Source organism: Megalobrama amblycephala, linkage group LG1, assembly GCF_018812025.1.
Source record: "Megalobrama amblycephala isolate DHTTF-2021 linkage group LG1, ASM1881202v1, whole genome shotgun sequence".
Taxonomy (NCBI): domain Eukaryota; kingdom Metazoa; phylum Chordata; class Actinopteri; order Cypriniformes; family Xenocyprididae; genus Megalobrama; species Megalobrama amblycephala.
The window spans coordinates 10944791-10967319 of record NC_063044.1 but is presented as its reverse complement, the minus strand read 5'-3'; the positions used below and the strand labels follow the sequence as shown (position 1 = coordinate 10967319).

Here is a 22529-nt window from a genome sequence, read left to right as displayed (position 1 = left end):
GTTAGTGCACACCTCAAACACACCACTACAAGTCAATTAACCATCGTAAGGACATAGAAAACTATTTATGAAGGTAAAAAAAGTTATTTAGTTCTGCTTTAACACCTGGGAATTTACTGTGCAGATACAGTTTTATATTTTATTATTTTGATTTAACATTTGTAGATGAACAATGGAGTCATGAACACATGAAGTGCAAGTGGCATGACTTCAGTTGATGCTGTTCTACAATTCTTTAGAGTTCCTTGGATTCAAGTTATTTTCATCATCCATTTGATAAAATTATATTACAGATTAATGAACTGTATATAAAATTATTCATTTTACAAGTGTCATTCTTGTGATTTATGACATCAGTTACTGCTTTTTTTATTCAGAAACAGAAGTAACTTAAAGTTATTTGTGTATTCTAGTTTTAATTTATTAGTATAACAGTCAATCTGTTATACTGGGTTTGCCCAAAAAAATAATAATCCCACCCAAAAAATATGTCAATACTCGCAGAGATGTAAAGTGTAAAGTGATGTTTATTTACAGTGCTCGAGAGGTGAAACAGTCCCTGTAGACAAATGACCAAAGCAAAGTTAACAAACAAAAATCAAATAACAAAAACTGTACAAAAGAACAAAAAACGAAAAAAAAAAAAAAAAAAAAAATATATATATATATATATATATATATATATATATATATATATATATATATATATATATATATATATATATATATATATATATAAAACTACCTCAATGTCAAATAAATTGCTCACGGCACCACACTTGCTCGCTCGCTCACCAGGTTAACTGACAACATTTTCTTATTTGGGGCTCCTCTTTATAGTCCAAGCCCTGCCCCTTTTGTTAAAACCATCACAAACATGATCCCACCATACTAACAAGACAATGGACGAGCCGACTTCCGGTTGCTTCTCGCCGACGCGTCCACACACAGCGGTCCCAGCACTATTTATCCAGGCTGCAAAGTGACTCTCGGGTTCGGCCGACTGATGGTGGAGAAGCAACGCGAAAGACCGGAAACACAGACGCTGACAAACATGGAACACAGGTATGTATTAACATGATAACATGACAAAACATAGAAACAGAAACGAAAGACAACTCAGGTATGTATGCATGTTGTTATGCGCAGCGTGGATTCTGATGGGGAAGGAAATGGAGTGGATGTGTTTGCGTGTATGACGACCTGCATGCCAATGGCGTGTGTGTGCACCCACAATGCCTCAGCAGGGAACGGAGGATGAGGTAAGTTGGGCTGAGTGTGTGCGTGTGTGTGTGTGCTGCGCTAACCAACAGGGACAGGCCACTCTGTCACAATGGTAACTACAAACTTTATTAATTTCAATAAAACATCAGCATCTGAAGTCAGTTGTAGTTGTTGTGTTTCTTATTTTGTCTGTTCTTGTTTCTCTGTCTTTCAATGATTCTGCTTGTTAACAGCAGGCGTTCATCAGTTTTTTTTTTTTACAGCAGTTTTTTTTTATAGTGTTAAACAAAAAACAGTGGTTTGTCTGGCAGCAGAGTTTCCAGAGAATGTCTGTTAAATTAAAAAGATAATCTGTAAAAAAGTCCAGAAAACTAAAACTAACAATCAGACTTACTAAATGAAACAAGTGAATTTTACTTAACTATTAGTGAAAGTTCAGTGCACTTACTAGAAAATAATTGAAAGTAATAGAGAATAAATGTTTATATTTAGTGTTTTTTATTGAATATGAGGGAGAACTGTTACTGTTCAATGTTCTGTTCTGTTGAGATTTAAAGGTTGTTTTTGTATGTGTTTTGGAGGTCACCATTGTGCTGAAGAGTAGAGCCTGTGTCGATGTTATGCTGCATGTTGCTTTAAAGGCCCAGTGAATTGCCATGGAACGCACAGCATTATTCAATGTGTTGACGTATTTTCAACTGAAACAGGAAGACAGGGCGGGACATATTCAACTGCCCCTTTTTTAAAATAGCCAATAGTGTTTTGTTTATACAACAGCTCGGCCAGAGCCGTTAAACTCAGTAAAACCTCTGTTTCCTTCTAATCTCTAACTGTTTATTCTCCTAATCTCCTCTATATCACTTTAAAATACAGCATTCTGTGCAGAATTCAATGGGTATGATACCTCGCGATTCGATTCATACCACGAAAGGTATCATACCCATTTGTACATGTAGAAACTAGTAAATGTGTGAACAAATGACCGATTTCAGCCACAGCTTCAGTGTCTGTTTATAGTGTAGGAGGGGGCGGGACTTCAGATTCTAGAGAGCATTTGATTGGACAGAAGATCTGATGATCTTCTTGTCACTGTTTTGGAACACACCAGCTTATTCATAACTTTAAGGCCAACATATTATTACTAAAAACTAAAAAAACTTTTGATTTCAGGGGGACCTTTAAGGCGGGAACTGTGTAGTTTTCAATGCAGTGATGTCTATAATTACATTAGCTCATGCATGTTACCTCACTTTATTGAGTAGAGTTTTTGATGCACAATGTATTTGAGCAGTGTTTAGTTTAATTTTATGTTAAGAAATAGTCTTTGTTTAGTGGACTCAAATAAAATAAGTTAACAGTAATAATATACTCAAATTACTAATAAAATATAAATATTAGTTTTTGAACTTAAATGGTTTGAAGCAATTTACAGTAAAATTAGCTTTTTAACAGATTCTGCCAGAAAATTAGTTCTTTTTTTTTCTTTTTTTTACAGTATACACCAAATGTTATTACAATCCATGTTTTGAAAGTACAATTTTCAGCCTTTTGTTTTCATTTCCCTTTTTCCTTACTGAAAGCCAATACCAGTGCATAACTGAAACAATTACCTATTCAGTGGCTAACAAAGTATATGACATTGTCCGCCATGAAAAGCACTATATAGAGTGTTCTGAGAGGGATCCCCTATTAACAGCATATCCTTCTTACTTATGGTTATAACTTTTTAAGACAACAATTAATAACCTACACTTTAACAGGGCAAATACCACGTGGGCCATATGATCAATCTGCGATATGGACTAGTGTCTGTAAATATTAAACTGCAAAACGACTGCTATTTAAATAACTTCATGTCTAGAGCTGATCCGAGAGTCACTTCACAAGCTTCCCACCATTTCATTTGATATGAACAATTGTCAAATACACACGGCAACCCTGCACTACAAATCATTATTATTAATAATAATAATTAATTATCTTTTTTTTTAATATCGCCCATTTTTTAATTTTAATACACTAAACCTGCTGTGCTGTCAGCTGAGCACTTTGCCAAAAATAAAATTATTACATTCGTTTCTGTCATTATCACCAGATGGAGTGCCCTTAATACCCTAGATGTAGGGTATTATTTTTACAGTGCCGTTCTAATTAATCCTTTCCACACTTTCACTTTCTGCTTTGTCACGTGATTTCAAGGAACTGCTAAGACATGTGATTTCAAGGTAGACTATATGTGTCTTTATAAAGAGCAGAGAACTTTCATTTGCTATTTGGACCTCTGGAGGAGACAGAGACACACACAGAGAGAGAGAGACATCAACACTCAGGTTTGACTTTATTTGCTTAATATGATCTATTTTATCACTTTGTATTTGTATTGCGTATTACACTTTTAATTGTAATTATTTTCATTTATAATTATTTGATTATATTATTTAATTTATGTTTGAATAAGCCAACGCACACTAATTTAAGTCTCCACAGATCTAATTTAGTCAACAAAATCATCTGTTCGTTTGAGTCAGGTGTAATGTTACTAAAAATGTCATTCAAATCACAGTGATTTTAGGAGAAAGAGCTTACATTTATATGGAGATATAGTCAAATCAATATTGAAGTTTATAATTATTTAAATGTTATTTTTGTTTGTTTGTTTGTTTGTTTGTTTGTTTGCTTTTTATTTTTAAATGGTTTAAAATTTTGTAGTGACGTCTACTTGAACAACAGACTTGATCTCCGGAAGTAAAATTAAATGGCAAATGTTAAGATGGCATCTAAATAAAAGTGTGATCTAAATAAGATTCACTGTCTTTGGCGTATAGTGATGCCAGTTTACTCCTCCCCTGCTCTAATAGAATGTGTGCATGGGCGCGTCCGTTAGAGGCCACACGAGTTAAATCGAACGTTCCGAATAATTGCGCAAGCGCATGGAGTTAAGTCAGAAAATAGAATGCGGCATCAGGGGCCAGTTGCAAAAACTTAGTCACTATATTAAGACTGTGTCTTAAGAACTAGTTTGACCAACGTGCAGTTAACCAAGGGGTAATCAATGTTATTTTTCCAATTCAAATTACACCAATCTACCTTTTTATGTAACAGACTTTAAAAAATTAGGACCACTCTTCAAGAAAAACATTAGTGTCTTAACTTTTACGACTAGTCTAAGTGGTTTATGCAACCGGCCCCAGTTTACTGTTGTCAACTAAACGCGTCGCGCAGCATCCATTGTAGACTATTATAATGTTATTGTAATGTTAATATATAAAATTATTTATACATTTATTTCCTTATTTATGTACTTTTTTTCCACATTTATTTATTTTTTCTTTTATTTATTTCTACATTTATTAATTTCGATTTTTATTTATTTCCACATTTATTTATTTATTTCCATATTTGTTCATTTCCACATTTATTCATTTCTACATTTCTTTATTTTTACATTTCTTTGCTCATAGGGTAATGAGGAGGGCGTGGTTTACCTAGCAATCCAGACATACCAATCCAGCTCAGAGTAGGCGAGAGCGAAACGTTGAGGCCACAGTGACACCTTGTGGTGTGCCCGAAATACAAGAAGTGTAGCCTTCTGACGTTGATACTGCATGATTTGGATAGCTAGTATGGTCAAAATCTTATATCAAAGTAATATCACCCTAACTGTACTGTGTGACATGGATAGGCTACTCTTTATTCCGGACATGGCTGTAGAATATCGTCTGGTCTGGATTTGCAAAATGTCTTGCACTGGCAAACATGAACAGCAACATCTTCAGCAGATCTGATAACAGGGACTCTGAAATATAAGTGCTTGTTATTTCCCATTATTAATCATTTGAATGAATGGGCTTGACTTTGATTGAGATTCGGACACTGGTCAGAACACGGAAAGGATCTAACCAGTGCACATATAGGCTACAGTGAAGTCGACGCAAGCATATTGATCACTTGAAATGAGACCACAAATTCATTTCACATTCATATTTCCTACTTTTACATGCACAACATGTGACAAATCCTTAAAATATTACGCATATTTCAAAGATCCAAAATAGAACGAGGCATCAGTTACAGTAGAACATTTCAAATCATCATGTGTATGTATCGTATGTGAATGGCATTGGATTTGTGCATGTGTATTTTGAGAGTGTCCTCAAGACTTTTTTAGCAAATCAGATTTGAGCTTAACAATCGACCGATCATATTGCACATGTGAATGAAGCAGCACGGGCGTGCCATGACTGAGCAAAAAATTAATACATAAAAATATAATCTATAATCATATTTAGTATTATTACAAATTGAATTACATAAACACTGCACAGCAGTTAAACACTTTGGTGTTGGTGCATATACAGGTGCTGGTCATATAATTAGAATATCGTGAAAAAGTTAATTTTTTTTATTGTAAATTATTTTAAAAAATGAAACTTTCATTTATACTAGATTCCCTACATGTAAAGTAAAACATTTCAAAAGTTTTTTTTTTTTTTTTTTTTAATTTGTTGATTAGAGCGTACAGCTAATGAAAGTCCAAAATCCAGTATCTCAAAATATTAGAATATTTACATTTGAGTTTCATTAAATGACCATCCCTACAGTATAAATTCCGGGTATCTCTTGTTCTTTGAAACCACACTAATGGGGAAGACTGCTGACTTGGCAATGGTCCAGGAGACAATCATTGATACCCTCCACAAAGAGAGTAAGTCACAGATGGTCATTACTGAATGTGGTGGCTGTTTACAGAGTGATGTATCAAAGCATATTAAATGCAAAGTTGACTAGAAGGAAGAAATTGGGTAGGCAAAGGTGCACAAGCAACAGGGATGACCACAAGCTTGAGAATACTGTCAAGTAAAGCCGATTCAAACACTTGAGAGAGCTTCACAATGAGTCGAATGAAGCCGGAGTCAGCGCATAAAGAGTCACCACACTCAGACATCTTCAGGAAAAGGACTACCAAGCCACTTCTGAAACAGAAACAACGTCAGAAGCATCTTACCTGGGCTAAGGAGAAAAAGAACTGGACAGTGAACAGTGGTCGAAAGTCCTCTTTTCAGATAAAAGTAAATTTTGCATTTGATGTTGAAATCATGGTCCCAGAGTCTGAAGGAAGACTGGAGAGGCACAGAATCCAAGCTGTTTGAAGTCTAGTGGGAAGTTTCTGAATCTAGTAATGATTTGGGGGCCGTGACGTCTGCTGGTGTTGGTCCATTGTGTTTTATCAAGTGCAAAGTCAATGCAGCCATCTTCCAGGAGATTTTGGAGCACTTTATGCTTCCATCTGCTGACAAGCTTTATGGAGATGCTGATTTCCTTTTCCAGCAGGACTTTAGCCCCTGCCCACAGTGCAAAAACCACTTCCAAGTGGTTTGCTGACCATGATATTACTGTGTTTTATTGGCCAGCCAACATGCCTGACCCCTGAATCTATGGGATATTTTCAAGAGAAAGATGAGAAACAGTCGATCCAACAATATACAGATGATCTGAAGGCTCAATAGTGCCTCAGCAGTGCCACAGGCTGATCACTTCCATGCCACACTTCACTGATGCTGTAATTTGTGCTAGGAGCAAGTAATTTGCTGTAATATGTGCTGCCGACAAAGTATTGAGTGTACAAATGAACATACTTTAAAGAACTTGAACTTTTCTGTTTTGAAAATCCATTTTTTGATTGATCTTAGGAAATATTCTAATATTTTGAGATACTGGATTTTGGACTTTCATGAGCTGTACGCTCTAATCATAAAAAAAAAAAAAAAAAAAAAAAAACTTTTGAAATGTTTTACTTTACATGTAGGGAATCTAGAATATATGAAAGTTTCATTTTTAAAAATAATTTATAATAAAAAAATGAACTTTTACACGATATTCTAATTATATGACCAGCACCTGTAATGTAGCACTGTGGAACATGTCATCATGTCAACAGATGCATGAGTGTAACAATGAACGATATAAGCAGCAGCTTTACTGCATGTTATACAGCAGCGGCCTTTTGTTGTTACCACTATTTTATACACTGTTTAGCACATCTGAAAACAGTTAAAGTGATATAAGCAGTGGCGTACGGGACTGTAACGGAGGGGACTCACAGGCAGGGATCCAATTGCAGCGTTTTATTAATAACAAGAGTGGTCGTACAGGCAGGGTCAAAACAGGAACAAACAGGAACAGTGAGGAACAGGCAGAGTCGTAGTCAGGAAACAGGCAAAGGTCAGGACAGGCAGCAACGGGTCAAAAACAGGGAACAGGCAGTAACGGCAACAAACAGGCAGACAGGAATAATAATGCTCGGAAATGACACACTGGGTAATCAAGACTTCGCAAACTGGTGGTGTGAGTGTGAGTCCTTTATAGTCCTGATAATGAGCTGCAGCTGGGTGTGGTGATCAGTGTGGTGTGCTAGGGTGGATGTGGCAACAGGTGATAGGTGGAGTGAGTGCATGTGATTGACAGGGGGATGATCGGAAATGTAGTCCAGAACTGACAGGATTCGTGACAGAATGTCCCCCTCCCGGAAGGCGCGTCCTCGCGCCGTAGATGGCACAACTGGGGAGGGGGGGGTGGGTGCCCTGGAGACCTACAGGCAGGAGATACTGGATGTGCAGGTGGGTATGGAGGTCTCCAGGGCAGGTCCAGGAACTCAAGCAGCCACGGTGGGTCAGGTGCCACGGGCGGCCAGGGCGGGTCAGGAGCCTCGGGCGGCCACGGCGGGTCAGGAGCCTCGGGCGGCCATGGCGGGTCAGGAAGCCACGGCGGGTCAGGCGGCTCGGGCAGCCACGGCGGGTCAGGCGGCTTGGACAGCCACGGCAGGTCAGGTGGCTCGGGCAACCACGGCAGGTCAGGTGGCTCAGGCAGCCACGGCAGAACAGAGTCTATAGGTGACCCCAGCGGGTCAGAGTCCATTAAAGGCCATAATAATTCGCAGTTCAGAGATGGCCATAACAGTTCAGAGGCCCTTAACGGCCATGGTTGAGCAGGGTCTCCACCCACAAGCTCCCCACCCTCAGGTACACTGCCCCCACCCCAAAAAGTTCTTGGGGATTTCAGCGGGGCCCGTCGCAGGTTCGTGGGCAAGGAGTTCGGGTGGCGCCGGCAGGGCCAGGCGTGTGGGTGAAGCCGGCAGGGCAAGACACCTGAGTGGCGCTGGCAGCGCAAGGAGTTTGAGCGGCGCTGGCAGGGCTGGAAGCTTGGATGGCGCTGGCAGGGCTAGAAGCTTAGGTGGCGCTGGCAGGGCTGGGAGCTTGGGTGGTGCTGGCAGAGCGAGGAGCTCAGTAGGTACCGACAGGGCAAGGAGCACAGGTGGCGCCGGCAGGGCAATGAGCACAGGTGGCGCCGGCAGGGCAAGGAGCACAGGTGGTGCTGGTAGAGCATGACGCTTGGGCGGAGCAGGAGAGACCTCTGGAGTGGTCTCCAGGCCCACAGCGGCCTCTTGAAGGGCGTCTGCGTCTTGAGGAGAGGAGGACGCCTTTCTCCTCCTCCTCTTCTGAGGGTGAGGCGATGGTTCACTGGTTGGAGCGGGTTCTGGAGCGGACTCAGTGGCTGGAACGCCCCCTGCATCCTTACGCACCGCAGGGGCAGCCATCTTGCCCGTGGGCACTGGCAAAGCAGCCCTTTTGTCCATCGTGTCCAGGGCGTTTGACTGCATTGCACCCGGCGAACATGAGTTCGTAGCAACCGGCGAACTTGAGAGCGTCGCAACCAACGAACTTGAGAGCGTCGAAACAGACGAACTTGAGAGCGTCGAAACAGACGAACTTGAGAGCGTCGAAACAGACGAACTTGAGAGCGTCGAAACAGACGAACTTGAGAGCGTCGAAACAGACGAACTTGAGAGCGTTGAAACAGACGAACTTGAGAGCGAAGCGGCCGCCGGGCTTGAGTGCGAAGCGACCGCCGGGCTTGAGTGCGAAGCGGCCGGCTGGCTTGAGAGCGAAGCGGCCGCCGGGCTTGAGTGCGAAGCGGCCGACTGGCTTGAGTGCGAAATGGCCGGCTGATGCTTGGGAATACCAGCCGCTCGCGCTGAAATCAGCGGTGGATCAGTCACACTGGAACGCAATCCTAGCTGCTTTCTGACTGATCCAGAGACGTGACGTTGCTCTGGGCGATCAGCGGAGACGGGACGATGCTCTGGGCGATCAGCGGAGACGTGACGTTGCTCTGGGTGATCAGCGGAGACAGAATGTGGATCTAGGCGATCAGCGGAGATGAGACGTTGCTCTGGGCGATCAACGGAGGCGGTGACTGGTAACGTAGTGACCGCCATCTTGTGAGTACTCTCCTGAGCGGCAGCCATTACGTGACACAGCAAACTGTCGTGTTCCTCCGCGACACCCACAGTAAAGGAGGATCCACTCAGTTGCAAAGCCTGTTCAATATACTGTTCTAAAGTCCCGTCGTGATCATGTAACGGCATGATGGCACTGAGCGGGCCTGATAGTCCACCGCGGAAGAAAATCATGAGACACTCCTCGGTAAAGCAGGTCAAATGCGCCAGTTCAATAAAGTCTGTTACATAATCCTCAATGCATCTATCTCCTTGACGGAGACCGATCAACTGGGCGGATGGATTCATGGTGGTAATAACAGGAACACTCACAAAAGCTGCTGGATCTGTGTTGGCGAAGTCTTCTGTAACGGAGGGGACTCACAGGCAGGGATCCAATTGCAGCGTTTTATTAATAACAAGAGTGGTCGTACAGGCAGGGTCAAAACAGGAACAAACAGGAACAAACAGGAACAGTGAGGAACAGGCAGAGTCGTAGTCAGGAAACAGGCAAAGGTCAGGACAGGCAGCAACGGGTCAAAAACAGGGAACAGGCAGTAACGGCAACGTTACGGCAACGGCCAAACAGGCAGACAGGAATAATAATGCTCGGAAATGACACACTGGGTAATCAAGACTTCGCAAACTGGTGGTGTGAGTGTGAGTCCTTTATAGTCCTGATAATGAGCTGCAGCTGGGTGTGGTGATCAGTGTGGTGTGCTAGGGTGGATGTGGCAACAGGTGATAGGTGGAGTGAGTGCATGTGATTGACAGGGGGGATGATGGGAAATGTAGTCCGGAACTGACAGGATTCGTGACAGGGACAAACTAAAGACTACTTTATAGCCTTTGCTTTTTTTTTTTTTTTTTTTTTTAGAACTGAACTCAATTGACTAAAGATGAAAATAATGCATCCAACTGAAGCCCAAAAATGCAATCAGAAGATCATAGAAAATAGTGCTAAATTACCACAAAAGGGGGAAAAATTCATCACTGTTGTTTCCATCGCCGTTTGTAAGGTAGCCAAGACAACGGCAAGCTTTGTCGCGCTGAGTTACTGTTAGCGGATGTGTGCCGAGACAAATAAATATGTTCGGTCTTTGCTGAGACATTATTATTGTTATTTATATTATTATATATTGCCCAAACATATTTACCCCATCGCCAGCTCTGCTAATGGTCAGCTACCGGAATGTCTGAAGTTCTTTTCCAAATGTAGCCTAGCCAATAAGTCTAGTTATTTCTTTTATTCTTTTACTGTAACTACATGAATTTAGTTTAGGCCTACATCATTTGATGCACCGATCGAAATTATTAAAAATTTGCGGCCGAAACAGCATTTTACGCGCTTGTCTAGAAGGGAACCTTATATAGGCCTATGCCTATATGCAAATTTTTGTCTAACTTAGAATTTAGACCAGCTAAAATATATTGTTAGACCAAAAATATCTTATCAATTAATTAAGTAATAAAGACATGTAATAAAGTAATAAAGAAATTTAATAAAAACAGAAAGACGTCTATTGCTTCAGCCTTATATAAAGGCTGCGGAAACATGGGTTCGTTTGTTACGCACTTCAATCCATACCATACCCGACGTTCTTGGTTTTCTTCCTATTTATTAAATATAGGCAATTGGTTGATGAAACATTGATTGAAATTAAGATACAAGCTCGGCCCCCTCAGAGGCCAAGCCCACAGTTTCCATAACTCCGGGCGGGGGTGAATTATTGCGCTGCCCGCTTGAGACAGAAGGTCCTGCCTGATTGGAATCTCCATGGGGGAGCCGTCTAAAAGGGACACTAAGTCCGTGAACCATACTCGGGTTGGCCAGAATGGGGCTACCAATAAGAGACGGATCCCGTCCCGCCGAACCCTCTCCAGAACTCCGGGGAGCAGAGCAATCGGGGGGAAGGCATACAGACGCAGCCTCGGCCACGTCTGTACCATGGCATCCAACCCCAGGGGGGATGGATGAGTTAGTGAATACCACAGCGGGCAGTGAGACGTCTCTTTCGAGGCAAATAAGTCGACTTCTGCGTGACCGAATTCTTTCCACATCAACTCCACCGCCTCGTGGTGGAGTCTCCATTCCCCAGGCCTCGGCCCCTGCATCGACAGGATGTCTGCCCCCACATTTTGATGCCCCGGGATGTAAGCTGCTCTCAGGGAGAGGAGCTTTCCCTGGGACCACAGGAGGATCCGATGGACTAATTTGTACAACTGACGAGACCTCAGACCCCCCTGATGGTTGATATATGAGACCACCGACATGTTGTCTGTACGGACCAACACGTGGTGGCCCCTCAGGTCTGGGAGGAAGTATTTGAGTGCTCGAAATACCGCCATCATTTCCAGCCGATTTATGTGCCAGGAACGATGATGGTCCTCCCAAAGACCCTGAGCCGAGCGACCACTCATGATCGCCCCCCAGCCCGTGAGAGATGCGTCCGTTGTTAGCATTACGCGACGACAAGGAGCTCCCAACACAGGACCCTGGGACAGGAACCAGGGCTTCTTCCACATGGATAAAGCACGAAGGCATCACGCGTGACTTTGATCATGTGGAGAGGATTTCCCTCGGAGAAAACCCCCTGGTCCTGAGCCACCACTGTAAGGGTCTCATGTGCAGCAGGCCAAAAGGTATCACGTTGGACGCCGCTGCCATCAGACCCAACAGTCTCTGAAACTGTTTTACAGTGAGTGACTGGCCTAATTTCACCCCTTTCACGGCTGAGAGAATGGAATTCACCCGAGCAGGAGACAGACGTGCCTGCATCGTAGTGGAATCCCAAATACCCCTAGATAGTTGGTAGTCTGAGCTGGTAGAAGCACACTCTTCTTGGCATTGAGTCTCAACCCTAACCTTCTCATGTGTGACAGAACTACATCTCGATGTAGAATGCCTGTTGCTCTGACTGAGCTAGAATCAACCAATCGTCGATATATTCAGTATGCGGATGCCCTGGAGTCTCAGAGGAGCCAGAGCTGCATCCACGCACTTCGTGAAGGTGGGGTGAAAGGGATAGGCCAAAGGGAAGGACCTTGTATTGGTAAGTTTCGCCCCCGAAAGCAAACCTGAGGTACTTCCAATGTGAAGGATGGATTGACACATGAAAGTAAACGTCTTTCAGATCTATTGTCACAAACCAGTCCTCGGACCTGATCTGAGTGGTGATCTGTTTGAGTGTTAGCATGTTGAACTTGAGCTTTTGTACTGAACGATTTAGCATACGTAAATCTATTATGGGACGCAACCCTCCATCCTTCTTCGGAACGATGAAAGTAACGGCTGTAAAACCCTGACTGTTTGCTGAGGAGGAACCCTTTCTATAGCTCCTTTTTGCAAAAGTGTCATAACTTCTTGTTCCATAACCAGAGACTGCTGGGGCCCACCACTGTAGGGAGGACCCCATTGAACCGGGGCGGGCGAAACCTGAATTGTATTTTGTAACCCTTTTCTATCATACGCAGTACCCATTGAGGAATGTTGGGAAGACGTTTCCATTCCTCCAGAAATTCTACTAAGGGAACCAGTCTCTCGAGACTGGCCTCTGGTGTTTTTTGAGCACTTGGCTCGGTGCCCTGGAGCGGCGTACCAGCAGGGAGCAGCCGAATCAAGCGCTGACCGACCCTCCTCAGAGGGTCGGTGGGGACCACTGCGCCCTGAAGCACACGAGGTGGCAGGGTTGGCAGAACGGCCCCTTGAGGGTGCCGGAGGGGAGTTAATTTTATAGATTTTAATACAGGACCCCCTCCGGAGGGGGCTACCCTCGGAAGTCCTGGGCCACTGGCGTCAGGACTTCTTCGAAGCCTTCCTGGCGATAATAACAGTCCTCAGATCTGTTCTACCCCGGGAAGGCTTCGACTGTGTTGCCCGACCCGGTCCCCAAGCTCTTTGCGGGGGAGCACGGGCAGCAACACTCTGTTTTTGTTGCGCTCTCTGCGCGGATGAGGAGCTGCTAGACGCCCGAGGCTGCTCCCGCTCAGCAGCCTCGGACGGGAGAGAGCGGCGAGGGAGGAACTTCTGGAAGGCCGCTGACTGCTTTTTTGCCTCCTGGAACCTCTCGACGACCGAAGTGACAGAGTCGCCGAAGAGGCCCAGGGGAGACAGCGGCGCATCCAATAAGACGCTCTTATCTCTTTCTCTTATGTCTGATAGATTTAGCCATAAATGCCTCTCCGTTGCCACCAGGGCTGCCATAGAGCGACCGATTGTTTTTGCCGTCTCCTTGGTGGCACGGAGAGATAGATCAGTGGCTTTACGAAGTTCCTGAATTACTTCAAAGCTAGCCTCACCGCTCTCATCGATCTCCCCCAGCAGGTCAGCCTGATATGCTTGGAGAACAGACATTGTGTGTAAACACGCTGCGGCCTGACCTGCTGAGGCATATGCTTTGCCCACCAGAGCTGATGTTGTTCTTAGCGGTCTGGTGGGCAGCGTCGGGGATTTTAGGGACGACGCAGACTCGGGCGAGAGATAGCTCGCGAGCGTCTCCTCGACCCGAGGCATCGTCCCATAGCCGTGTTGTTTAAGCCCTAATATATTGGAATATATTGATGTTTGAGGGTTATATACACGATATTGTGCTGGCTTTTTCCACGACCTCGTCACCTCGGTGTGGAGGTCGGGAAAGAATGGTAATCCCCGACGCTGAGGCTGTGACCGGGCAGGGAGAAAGCGCTCATCCAGTTTGCTTTTGTGACGCGCTTCGCTTTTTTCTGCTGGCCATTCGATATTAAGTTTTGCCACTGCCCTAGTCACAACCTCCAGCAGCTCCTCATACGCTGGAGATGAGGATGGCGAGTCCTCCTCTCCAGCTTCAACGCTCACCACATCCAACTCCTCAGAGCTAGACAGGTGAAGCGCTGGTGCCTCTCCTCTGGGGGAAGAAACCGCAGCGCGTGCTTCCGCAGCCAAAGGAGAGACACTGGGTCTGGCGGGTGAGGGCCGAGATAGGGCTGGGCCCGTCTCCGCCAGATCCATCTGTGAACCCCAGAAATGAAGCCTCTGCTGTGCCTCAGCAGCAGCGGGACCCGATCCCTGGGGAACACTCGCTGCGGCGCCCTCTCTATCTCTTTCAAAGAACGCCCGGCGTGGACGGAGTGGACGGAGCGTTAACTTTTCGCAGTGCATGCAGACAGCTCCCTCAAGAGCTGCCTGGGCATGCTCCACTCCCAAACAGGCTACACACAACTCGTGTGTATCCCCGCCCGTGATGAAGCGAGGGCAGGGAGAAGCACACTGAATAAACTGCTGCTTGCCTGTTTGTTCTTTCGCCATAATGAATGTGTCTTTTCACTTTCTATATATATATATAGAGTGCTTGGTGGACTGAAAATACTCTTGCCCTCGGACTAAGAGATATTTTCGAGCTGTATAGCAGACAGACAACACCAAATAAGACACACAATACACAGAGCGCTTGCTGAAGACGCAGAAGCTAGCGTTCTTTGTTCTCAGGGGTGCTTTATAGTTTCCTGGTCCGTGACGTCACCCGCTCTGACGTTCCGTTACACTATTGGTTCAATTACACAAGTGCTTCAAGACGTAATCACGCAGAGGCGTTCCCAAAGCGACTACGCAGCGTCGATGTTCCCATGAAAGGGAACTGCAGTTTTCTATTTGTAAAAACTGCAATAATCTTTTGTAAGGGTGGCCCTTCCCCAAAGTTCATTTGAATAGCTTAAAGTTTTTAGGTTTTTCCTATGCATAATTCACTTTCCAAACCAATTCCAAATTAACCAAGACATTGTGCTGAAAACATTAAGACCACAAAACAACATTGGGTAATATGTAACTTTAACCCATGCGTTCATGTATACCTTAATAGGTATGTTTTGCATATACACTACTAGCACTCATTAAGTATACAGCTATGTAAATAGATATGGAAAAGATTTGCTCTATTTTGTCCATTGTGTGTCCATATTTATATAGAAAATCAATCCTTTGTTTTAGAATATGGCAAAGCATGTTTGGTGAGTCTGAGAGTCTGTGGTCATTAACACCTTGGTCTCAGGACTGAGGGACTGGGGTGAACAATGTTGTAAATGGTGATGGGACCAGTCTGTGATCAGTGACATGCCATCATTCTTCCCTTCCACAAATGGTACCTGTCAATTTTCTTTGCAGGTTTATCTCCTAGCACCTAGTTCCTTGTTTGTGAAACTTCTTTTGGAGGTGTGAGTTTTAGAGTCCTGTCCTTTTCATCATGGCAAATGAAAGGAGACTACTGATGCGATCAGGGGAATCTGCCCTCATGGTTGCCTGCTGATCACTACAACTGAATCTCCTGATCAAATCACAAAACTGCCTAATGTTACTGAATGAAATGTCGAACCAGAATGATCTATATCACTGTGCAAGCATTAGGGGTGTTGATAGACTAAACCTACTCCATCTATGTGTTGATCATCGTTTTGAATCCAATGTGGATGTAGTATTTGACAAAAACGTGATTTTCATTCAAAATGATGCTTTTTTAAAAAAAAAAAAAAACTTACCCTTACTCAAGTGTTGATCAAAATAATGCATGAAGCTAGAATAAAACTTTTTTTGTTTGTTTTGTTTATAAGACAAACAAAATATTTTGTAAAAATGATCAGAAACGCTGACGGTGCCTGTCAAACTTTTTTTTTTTAAATTCTGGCATGGAGAGAGTTAATAGGGGCAACAGACATGATAGATATGACAGTGCAAATAAATAGGCTAAATAGTAATTATATTTTGCACAATGCTATCGTATGAAAGGCTCCGATACAGAGCGACACAAAAGTGCTTAAAGTAACTTTAAGTCACAAGTGAGCATCACTCTGCAATGAAAAGTAAATAACAGAGAACAAAGAGAAGATATACTGTGTGTTAGTGATGCGTCGTTCGCGAACACACTTAGACACTCTTAGAGCCGGCTCTTTTACATGAACGTCGGGAGCCAGCTCACATATCTGAAGAGCCGACTCTATTTTTAAAAATATAGCCTATAGAAATTAAATCATTATGTAATGAATGATTGTAATTTTATTTAAAACAATAGACCAATAATTCAAAGAACAACACAAAAAATATAATTATATAAGCCTAGGTGCACACACTAGTGATGGGTATTCCGGCTCTTTTTCGTGAGCCGGCTCGTTTGACTCACAAACTATGATAGGTGTGAAAACAGTTCTAATTAAATTATTAAATGAAATCATACTCACAATGTCTCACAATTTCACAAATTTTCACACCTATCATAGTCAAAGTAATAGTTAAAACATTTATTATTTAAAGAGCCGTTTGTGAGCCAAAAGAGCCGAAAAGAGCCGGAGTGAGCTGAGTCAAACGAGCCGGCTCACGAAAAAGAGCCGGAATGCCCATCACTACTGTGTGTGTACAACTCTGAAAATGCTGCATAATGAGCCTTTTTCATCAGTTTTAAATTCCAATTACTGACAATATTCTTTATATTATATATTAAATGACAATATTTGTCCTCTACTTCAGTCCTCTCATTCAATAGCGAGTACCACACCATTCAGAATCACCAGCTAAAACAAAGTAATTTTAAACAAAATCCCACCTTTATGTTCAGATTATGCACAATAATGGTAACATTGGAACGTTTTGGTGAGAGTTTTACTATGCTGGGTGCCATAACTGAACACGACATGCAGCCGAGGAAAGAGTTTCCTTGAACTTAAATTTTACAACGCATACTGCTGTCTGTTCCTCAAATAAAGCATTTCAATGGCTTCAGAAGACTTGAAATATAATGCACTAAACCTCCTGTGGTGCTTTTTTGTCCTTTGTTGAGCTTGACAGTAACAATCATGAGTAATGAACAGTATCGAATTTGGATCTGTCTCATACTGACTGACAGCCAATCAGCAAAAAAGGTCCATATCACACTGATATGATACTGCCATTTCCTTATGTAAGGTCAGCTGTCCATTAAAGTAGACTCTAAAGAAAAAAATATTGTTCTGTACAAGTACTCTTGCACATTTAAAAGATTAAATGGAAAATATCCTGATAAATAATTTATTTCTTCAGAATAACGAACAGCCTGTGGTAGAACGGAGCAACTCTAAAGCAGATGGGAAAACAGACATGAGTGAAGTACCTGAATTGTGTGACTCTGATTCATCATTCGGAGGCACAAGTAAGAAAACAACAAAAAATGATTTTTTTTTTTTATTGCAAAAAAGACATGTTCTTACATTGTTGTGTATTGATGTGTTTATTTAAGATCCCAGGTTTCCCAATCTAACCATTATATTAACTGGGAACCCTTCGTCAGTCCAGTTTGGACATGAAAACCTTCTACTTGGGGAAAAACAACCAAATATTGAAAATGCAGAAATATCCAGGATTGTTCATTTTCAGAAGAATATATCAGAACATTGTGTCTCAGTGATCAACATGATTGAATTATATGAGGCTGAACATGTGGATCATCTCATTGATCGACTACTGAATGAAAATGAAATCCACGCCTTCATCTTTGTTGTGCGACTGGGTCAGTTAACAGATGATGATAAGATGGGTCTTGAATGGCTTCAGAGAGTGTTTGGTGACAAAGTTCTTCAGTTTGTGATGATTCTCTTCACCTATGAGACAGAAGAAGAGTGTGACACTATCATTGATGATCTGAAGAAAAACCCTGTTCTGGAGCAGCTGCAGGAGCAATGTGGAGGAAGATATCACACCTGCAACAAGATGATGAACAATCAATCAGAGATGAGAGACCTGATGAACAAGATTAAGAATTTGTTTTATGAGAATGAACAGCAGTGTTACACTGGAGAGATGTACAATACAGCGTTTAAACAAAGAAAAGAGCTGAAAAACAGCATGTGTGAAAATGGTAAGAAAACAGTGTCAATATTTTCTCTGTTTACCTCGAACAATAATGTAATTGCTCCATCCGCACCACATTCTCCTCTTTTCAAAAGCACATGGGAGCTTGCGCTTCCTTAATGTCTGCTGCTACAAGCAATCATGAGCAGCATTATCCATGAAGACAAGAAAGTTTCAGCAGTGGATATATAGATTATACGTGTGTGTGTGTAATATGTGTAATATGTGTTATATATATATATATATTCCTTCTCAAAAAATTAGCATATTGTGATAAAGTTCATTATTTTCCATAATGTAATGATAAAAATTAAACTTTCATATATTTTAGATTCATTGCACACCAACTGAAATATTTCAGGTCTTTTATTGTTTTAATACTGATGATTTTGGCATACAGCTCATGAAAACCCAAAATTCCTATCTCAAAAAATTAGCATATCATGAAAAGGTTCTCTAAACGAGCTATTAACCTAATCATCTGAATCAACTAATTAACTCTAAACACCTGCAAAAGATTCCTGAGGCTTTTAAAAACTCCCAGCCTGGTTCATTACTCAAAACCACAATCATGGGTAAGACTGCTGTCCAGAAGGCCATCATTGACACCCTCAAGCGAGAGGGTAAGACACAGAAAGAAATTTCTGAACGAATAGGCTGTTCCCAGAGTGCTGTATCAAGGCACCTCAGTGGGAAGTCTGTGGGAAGGAAAAAGTGTGGCAAAAAACGCTGCACAACGAGAAGAGGTGACCGGACCCTGAGGAAGATTGTGGAGAAGGACCGATTCCAGACCTTGGGGGACCTGCGGAAGCAGTGGACTGAGTCAGACAGGTGGACAGGTGCCGCATTCCCAGGTCAAGCCACTTTTGAACCAGAAACAGCGGCAGAAGCGCCTGACCTGGGCTACAGAGAAGCAGCACTGGACTGTTGCTCAGTGGTCCAAAGTACTTTTTTCGGATGAAAGCAAATTTTGCATGTCATTCGGAAATCAAGGTGCCAGAGTCTGGAGGAAGACTGGGGAGAAGGAAATGCCAAAATGCCTGAAGTCCAGTGTCAAGTACCCACAGTCAGTGATGGTCTGGGGTGCCATGTCAGCTGCTGGTGTTGGCCCACTGTGTTTTATCAAGGGCAGGGTCAATGCAGCTAGCTATCAGGAGATTTTGGAGCACTTCATGCTTCCATCTGCTGAAAAGCTTTATGGAGATGAAGAATTCGTTTTTTCAGCACGACCTGGCACCTGCTCACAGTGCCAAAACCACTGGTAAATGGTTTACTGACCATGGTATTACTGTGCTCAATTGACCTGCCAACTCTCCTGACCTGAACCCCATAGAGAAATCTGTGGCATATTGTGAAGAGAAAGTTGAGAGACGCAAGACCCAACACTCTGGATGAGCTTAAGGCCGCTATCGAAGCATCCTGGGCCTCCATAACACCTCAGCAGTGCCACAGGCTGATTGCCTCCATGCCACGCCGCATTGAAGCAGTCATTTCTGCAAAAGGATTCCCGACCAAGTATTGAGTGCATAACTGAACATAATTATTTGAAGGTTGACTTTTTTTGTATTAAAAACACTTTTCTTTTATTAGTCGGATGAAATATGCTAATTTTTTGCTGTATGCCAAAATCATCAGTATTAAAACAATAAAAGACCTGAAATATTTCAGTTGGTGTGCAATGAATCTAAAATATATGAAAGTTTAATTTTTATCATTACATTATGGAAAATAATGAACTTTATCACAATATGCTAATTTTTTGAGAAGGACCTGTACATTTAAAATAACGAACTTGAGTGCACAAATGATGCAACATGTGAATGGCCCCTAAGACCACTAAGAGATCCCAAGAGGGTACAAGGCATGACCTCTGAGGATTTAACCTCTACGCACCTCTTAGGAACCTAATAATCAGGTTGTGCTTCCCCACCGATCTGCTATCCACACTGTTGTGATTTGCTGCTATCACAGCCACATACACCTTCAAGGTGGAGGCAGATAGGTGCTTCTCCAGGCCCTCCTGGAGGAAAGAGAGCACTGACCCAATACCAAATCTCCATAGCTCTTCTCCACGAAAACAACACAAAGAGACAAATAAGCGCCACTTCAAAGCATACAGCCACCTAGTTGAGGGGGCTTTGGCTTGATATGGTATCTACCACTTATAGGTGATAACCCTCTGAATTCCTCATAGTCCCCTCCAGGTACAACACATGGATGTTCCAGAGATCTGGGCGCAGATGCCATAAAGTAGAGGTCTAGGGGACTGTTTTTTCCATCTTGCTCCCGCTAGGTTTTATTCCACACCCACCCACTCCCGCTTAAAATTCACTCTGTGTTCACCCGCTATCTGCTTAGAATGAATTTTTTCCCGACCTGACAGATCCCACTAATTTTAGATCTTGTTTCCAGAATCTCACTTTTAACTTTCATCTAAAGAAACAGAGTGATTGGGCATAACAATTATAAATGTTGGCTATACAATAATTTTATTTCTTGTTTGTCTTAACATGATAGTATCAATACCATGAAAATGTCACAGAGAAAAATAGGCTAAATTAAATATGACATCTGAAGGATCAGGGCCGGAAACAGGTGAGGTGACTCTTGGTCTCTTGAGGAAGAGAGCTGCAAGTGCACCGTGCTCATGGACATTCTCTCACAATGAGGACATGAGCAATCTAAAATGTGCTTTTAACATACTATCTCTGTATTTAAAAATAAATAAATAAATAAAAAAATTTGTTATGACTTGTAGTACACTTGAACCCATCTTTAATACACTAGTGTAAAGTTTACTGCAAGTGGTTTTTAATACAGATGTGGCCATCAAAATATGTTGGCTAATATATATATATAAGTACACATTAAGCACTTCTCTTAAGCACTTTAAGTACATGTTCTTTTTAACCCATGGGTTATCATGAGCAGCTCACGTGAATAGATCACAATGCTTCACTCTGAAACACGCAGCCATCAGATTACATATTATTATTATTATAATCATAATGCAGCCTTTCTGATTTATTAATCATGTTCCATATCACGTTCTCAGGACAATGTTAGAATTAATAAAAAAGATACCGGCCAACTGGTGATTCATACTGTTTCATACTCACCAGTGCTGATTTTTACTCTCATTTGGCACTTGGTGAGTGTTTATTTTACACCCTGTGTAAATGTATAACCAATAAGTAGGCCTAATATGTTGATATTGGCCTCCAAAAAGGTGCTCCACCCACGAAGGACAGTCATTTTAAAATGTCATATTTTTAAATCAAAACCAACACATTACAGTTGCAAAAACATATAGTGAGCACAACAACTCCTACTATCACAACCTCTTTGTCTTCTTAACAAATTAGAAATAAATGGTATACCCAGGATAGTGATATTAACTGTTCTACATGCATCTAATGAATGTTTGACAGGAAAAAAGTCCATACAGAACTATAGAATATGGCTTATGAAACAGTCTTACAATTTAATTGTTTTATTACAGAAGATAAACCTTCAATCAAAGAAAAAAGGGAACATGCCACAACAGCAGAGACAAGTGAGACACATAAGGTAAGAGCTGAGTTACACACATACACACATTTATTAGCTGATTAGCTTTTGCTGCTTTATAGGGCATTTTCGGAAGTTTGGAGAATGATGATAAAAATAAAATCTTTCATCCGATATGAAAATTTGGGACAATACCGATAATCCTTTGTATTTGAAAGCTGATAATGGATACATTGGCAGAAAAATCTAAATACAATTTTTAATTAAAATATATATATAATTTTTGAGAGCCTGGTTACAAATAAGTCTCACCATTACAAACCATGTTTTAAAAATTAACTGTACACTATCAAAACAAACAAACAAAATCTATTGCCTTACAAATAAATAAAATAATGCCTAAATGCAAACAATTCATTGGACAACATTACTTGCATATCAACAATCACAATGCATTTGCCATGGATAAGTATGGAATAGCCTCCGCACTGACAATAATGAAATAATTTTAATTAAACCATATTGCTGATGAAAATAAAAGTTATATCAATAATGCATCAATGTTTTGCAATTTTTTGTTTTTTTTTAAAGAAACAACTAAAATTAATATTACTGAAGCGAATGCACAATTGAACTTGAACTAATATACGTCCTAGTCAGAATGTGTTGTGAATG

The 22529-nt window shown here is 41.9% G+C and overlaps 1 protein-coding gene across 1 annotated transcript; it reads left to right on the top strand.

The window, feature by feature from the left end:
- Nucleotides 1–3513: 3513 nt before the first annotated feature.
- On the top strand, nt 3514–22112 carry LOC125262757 (GTPase IMAP family member 4-like). Its single transcript, XM_048181643.1, has 4 exons — nt 3514–3554; nt 17538–17646; nt 17734–18351; nt 21847–22112. Exons 2-4 carry the CDS (start codon nt 17595–17597, stop codon nt 21957–21959), a joined length of 783 nt encoding a protein of 260 aa, XP_048037600.1. The 5' UTR covers nt 3514–3554; nt 17538–17594; the 3' UTR covers nt 21960–22112.
- Nucleotides 22113–22529: the final 417 nt, after the last annotated feature.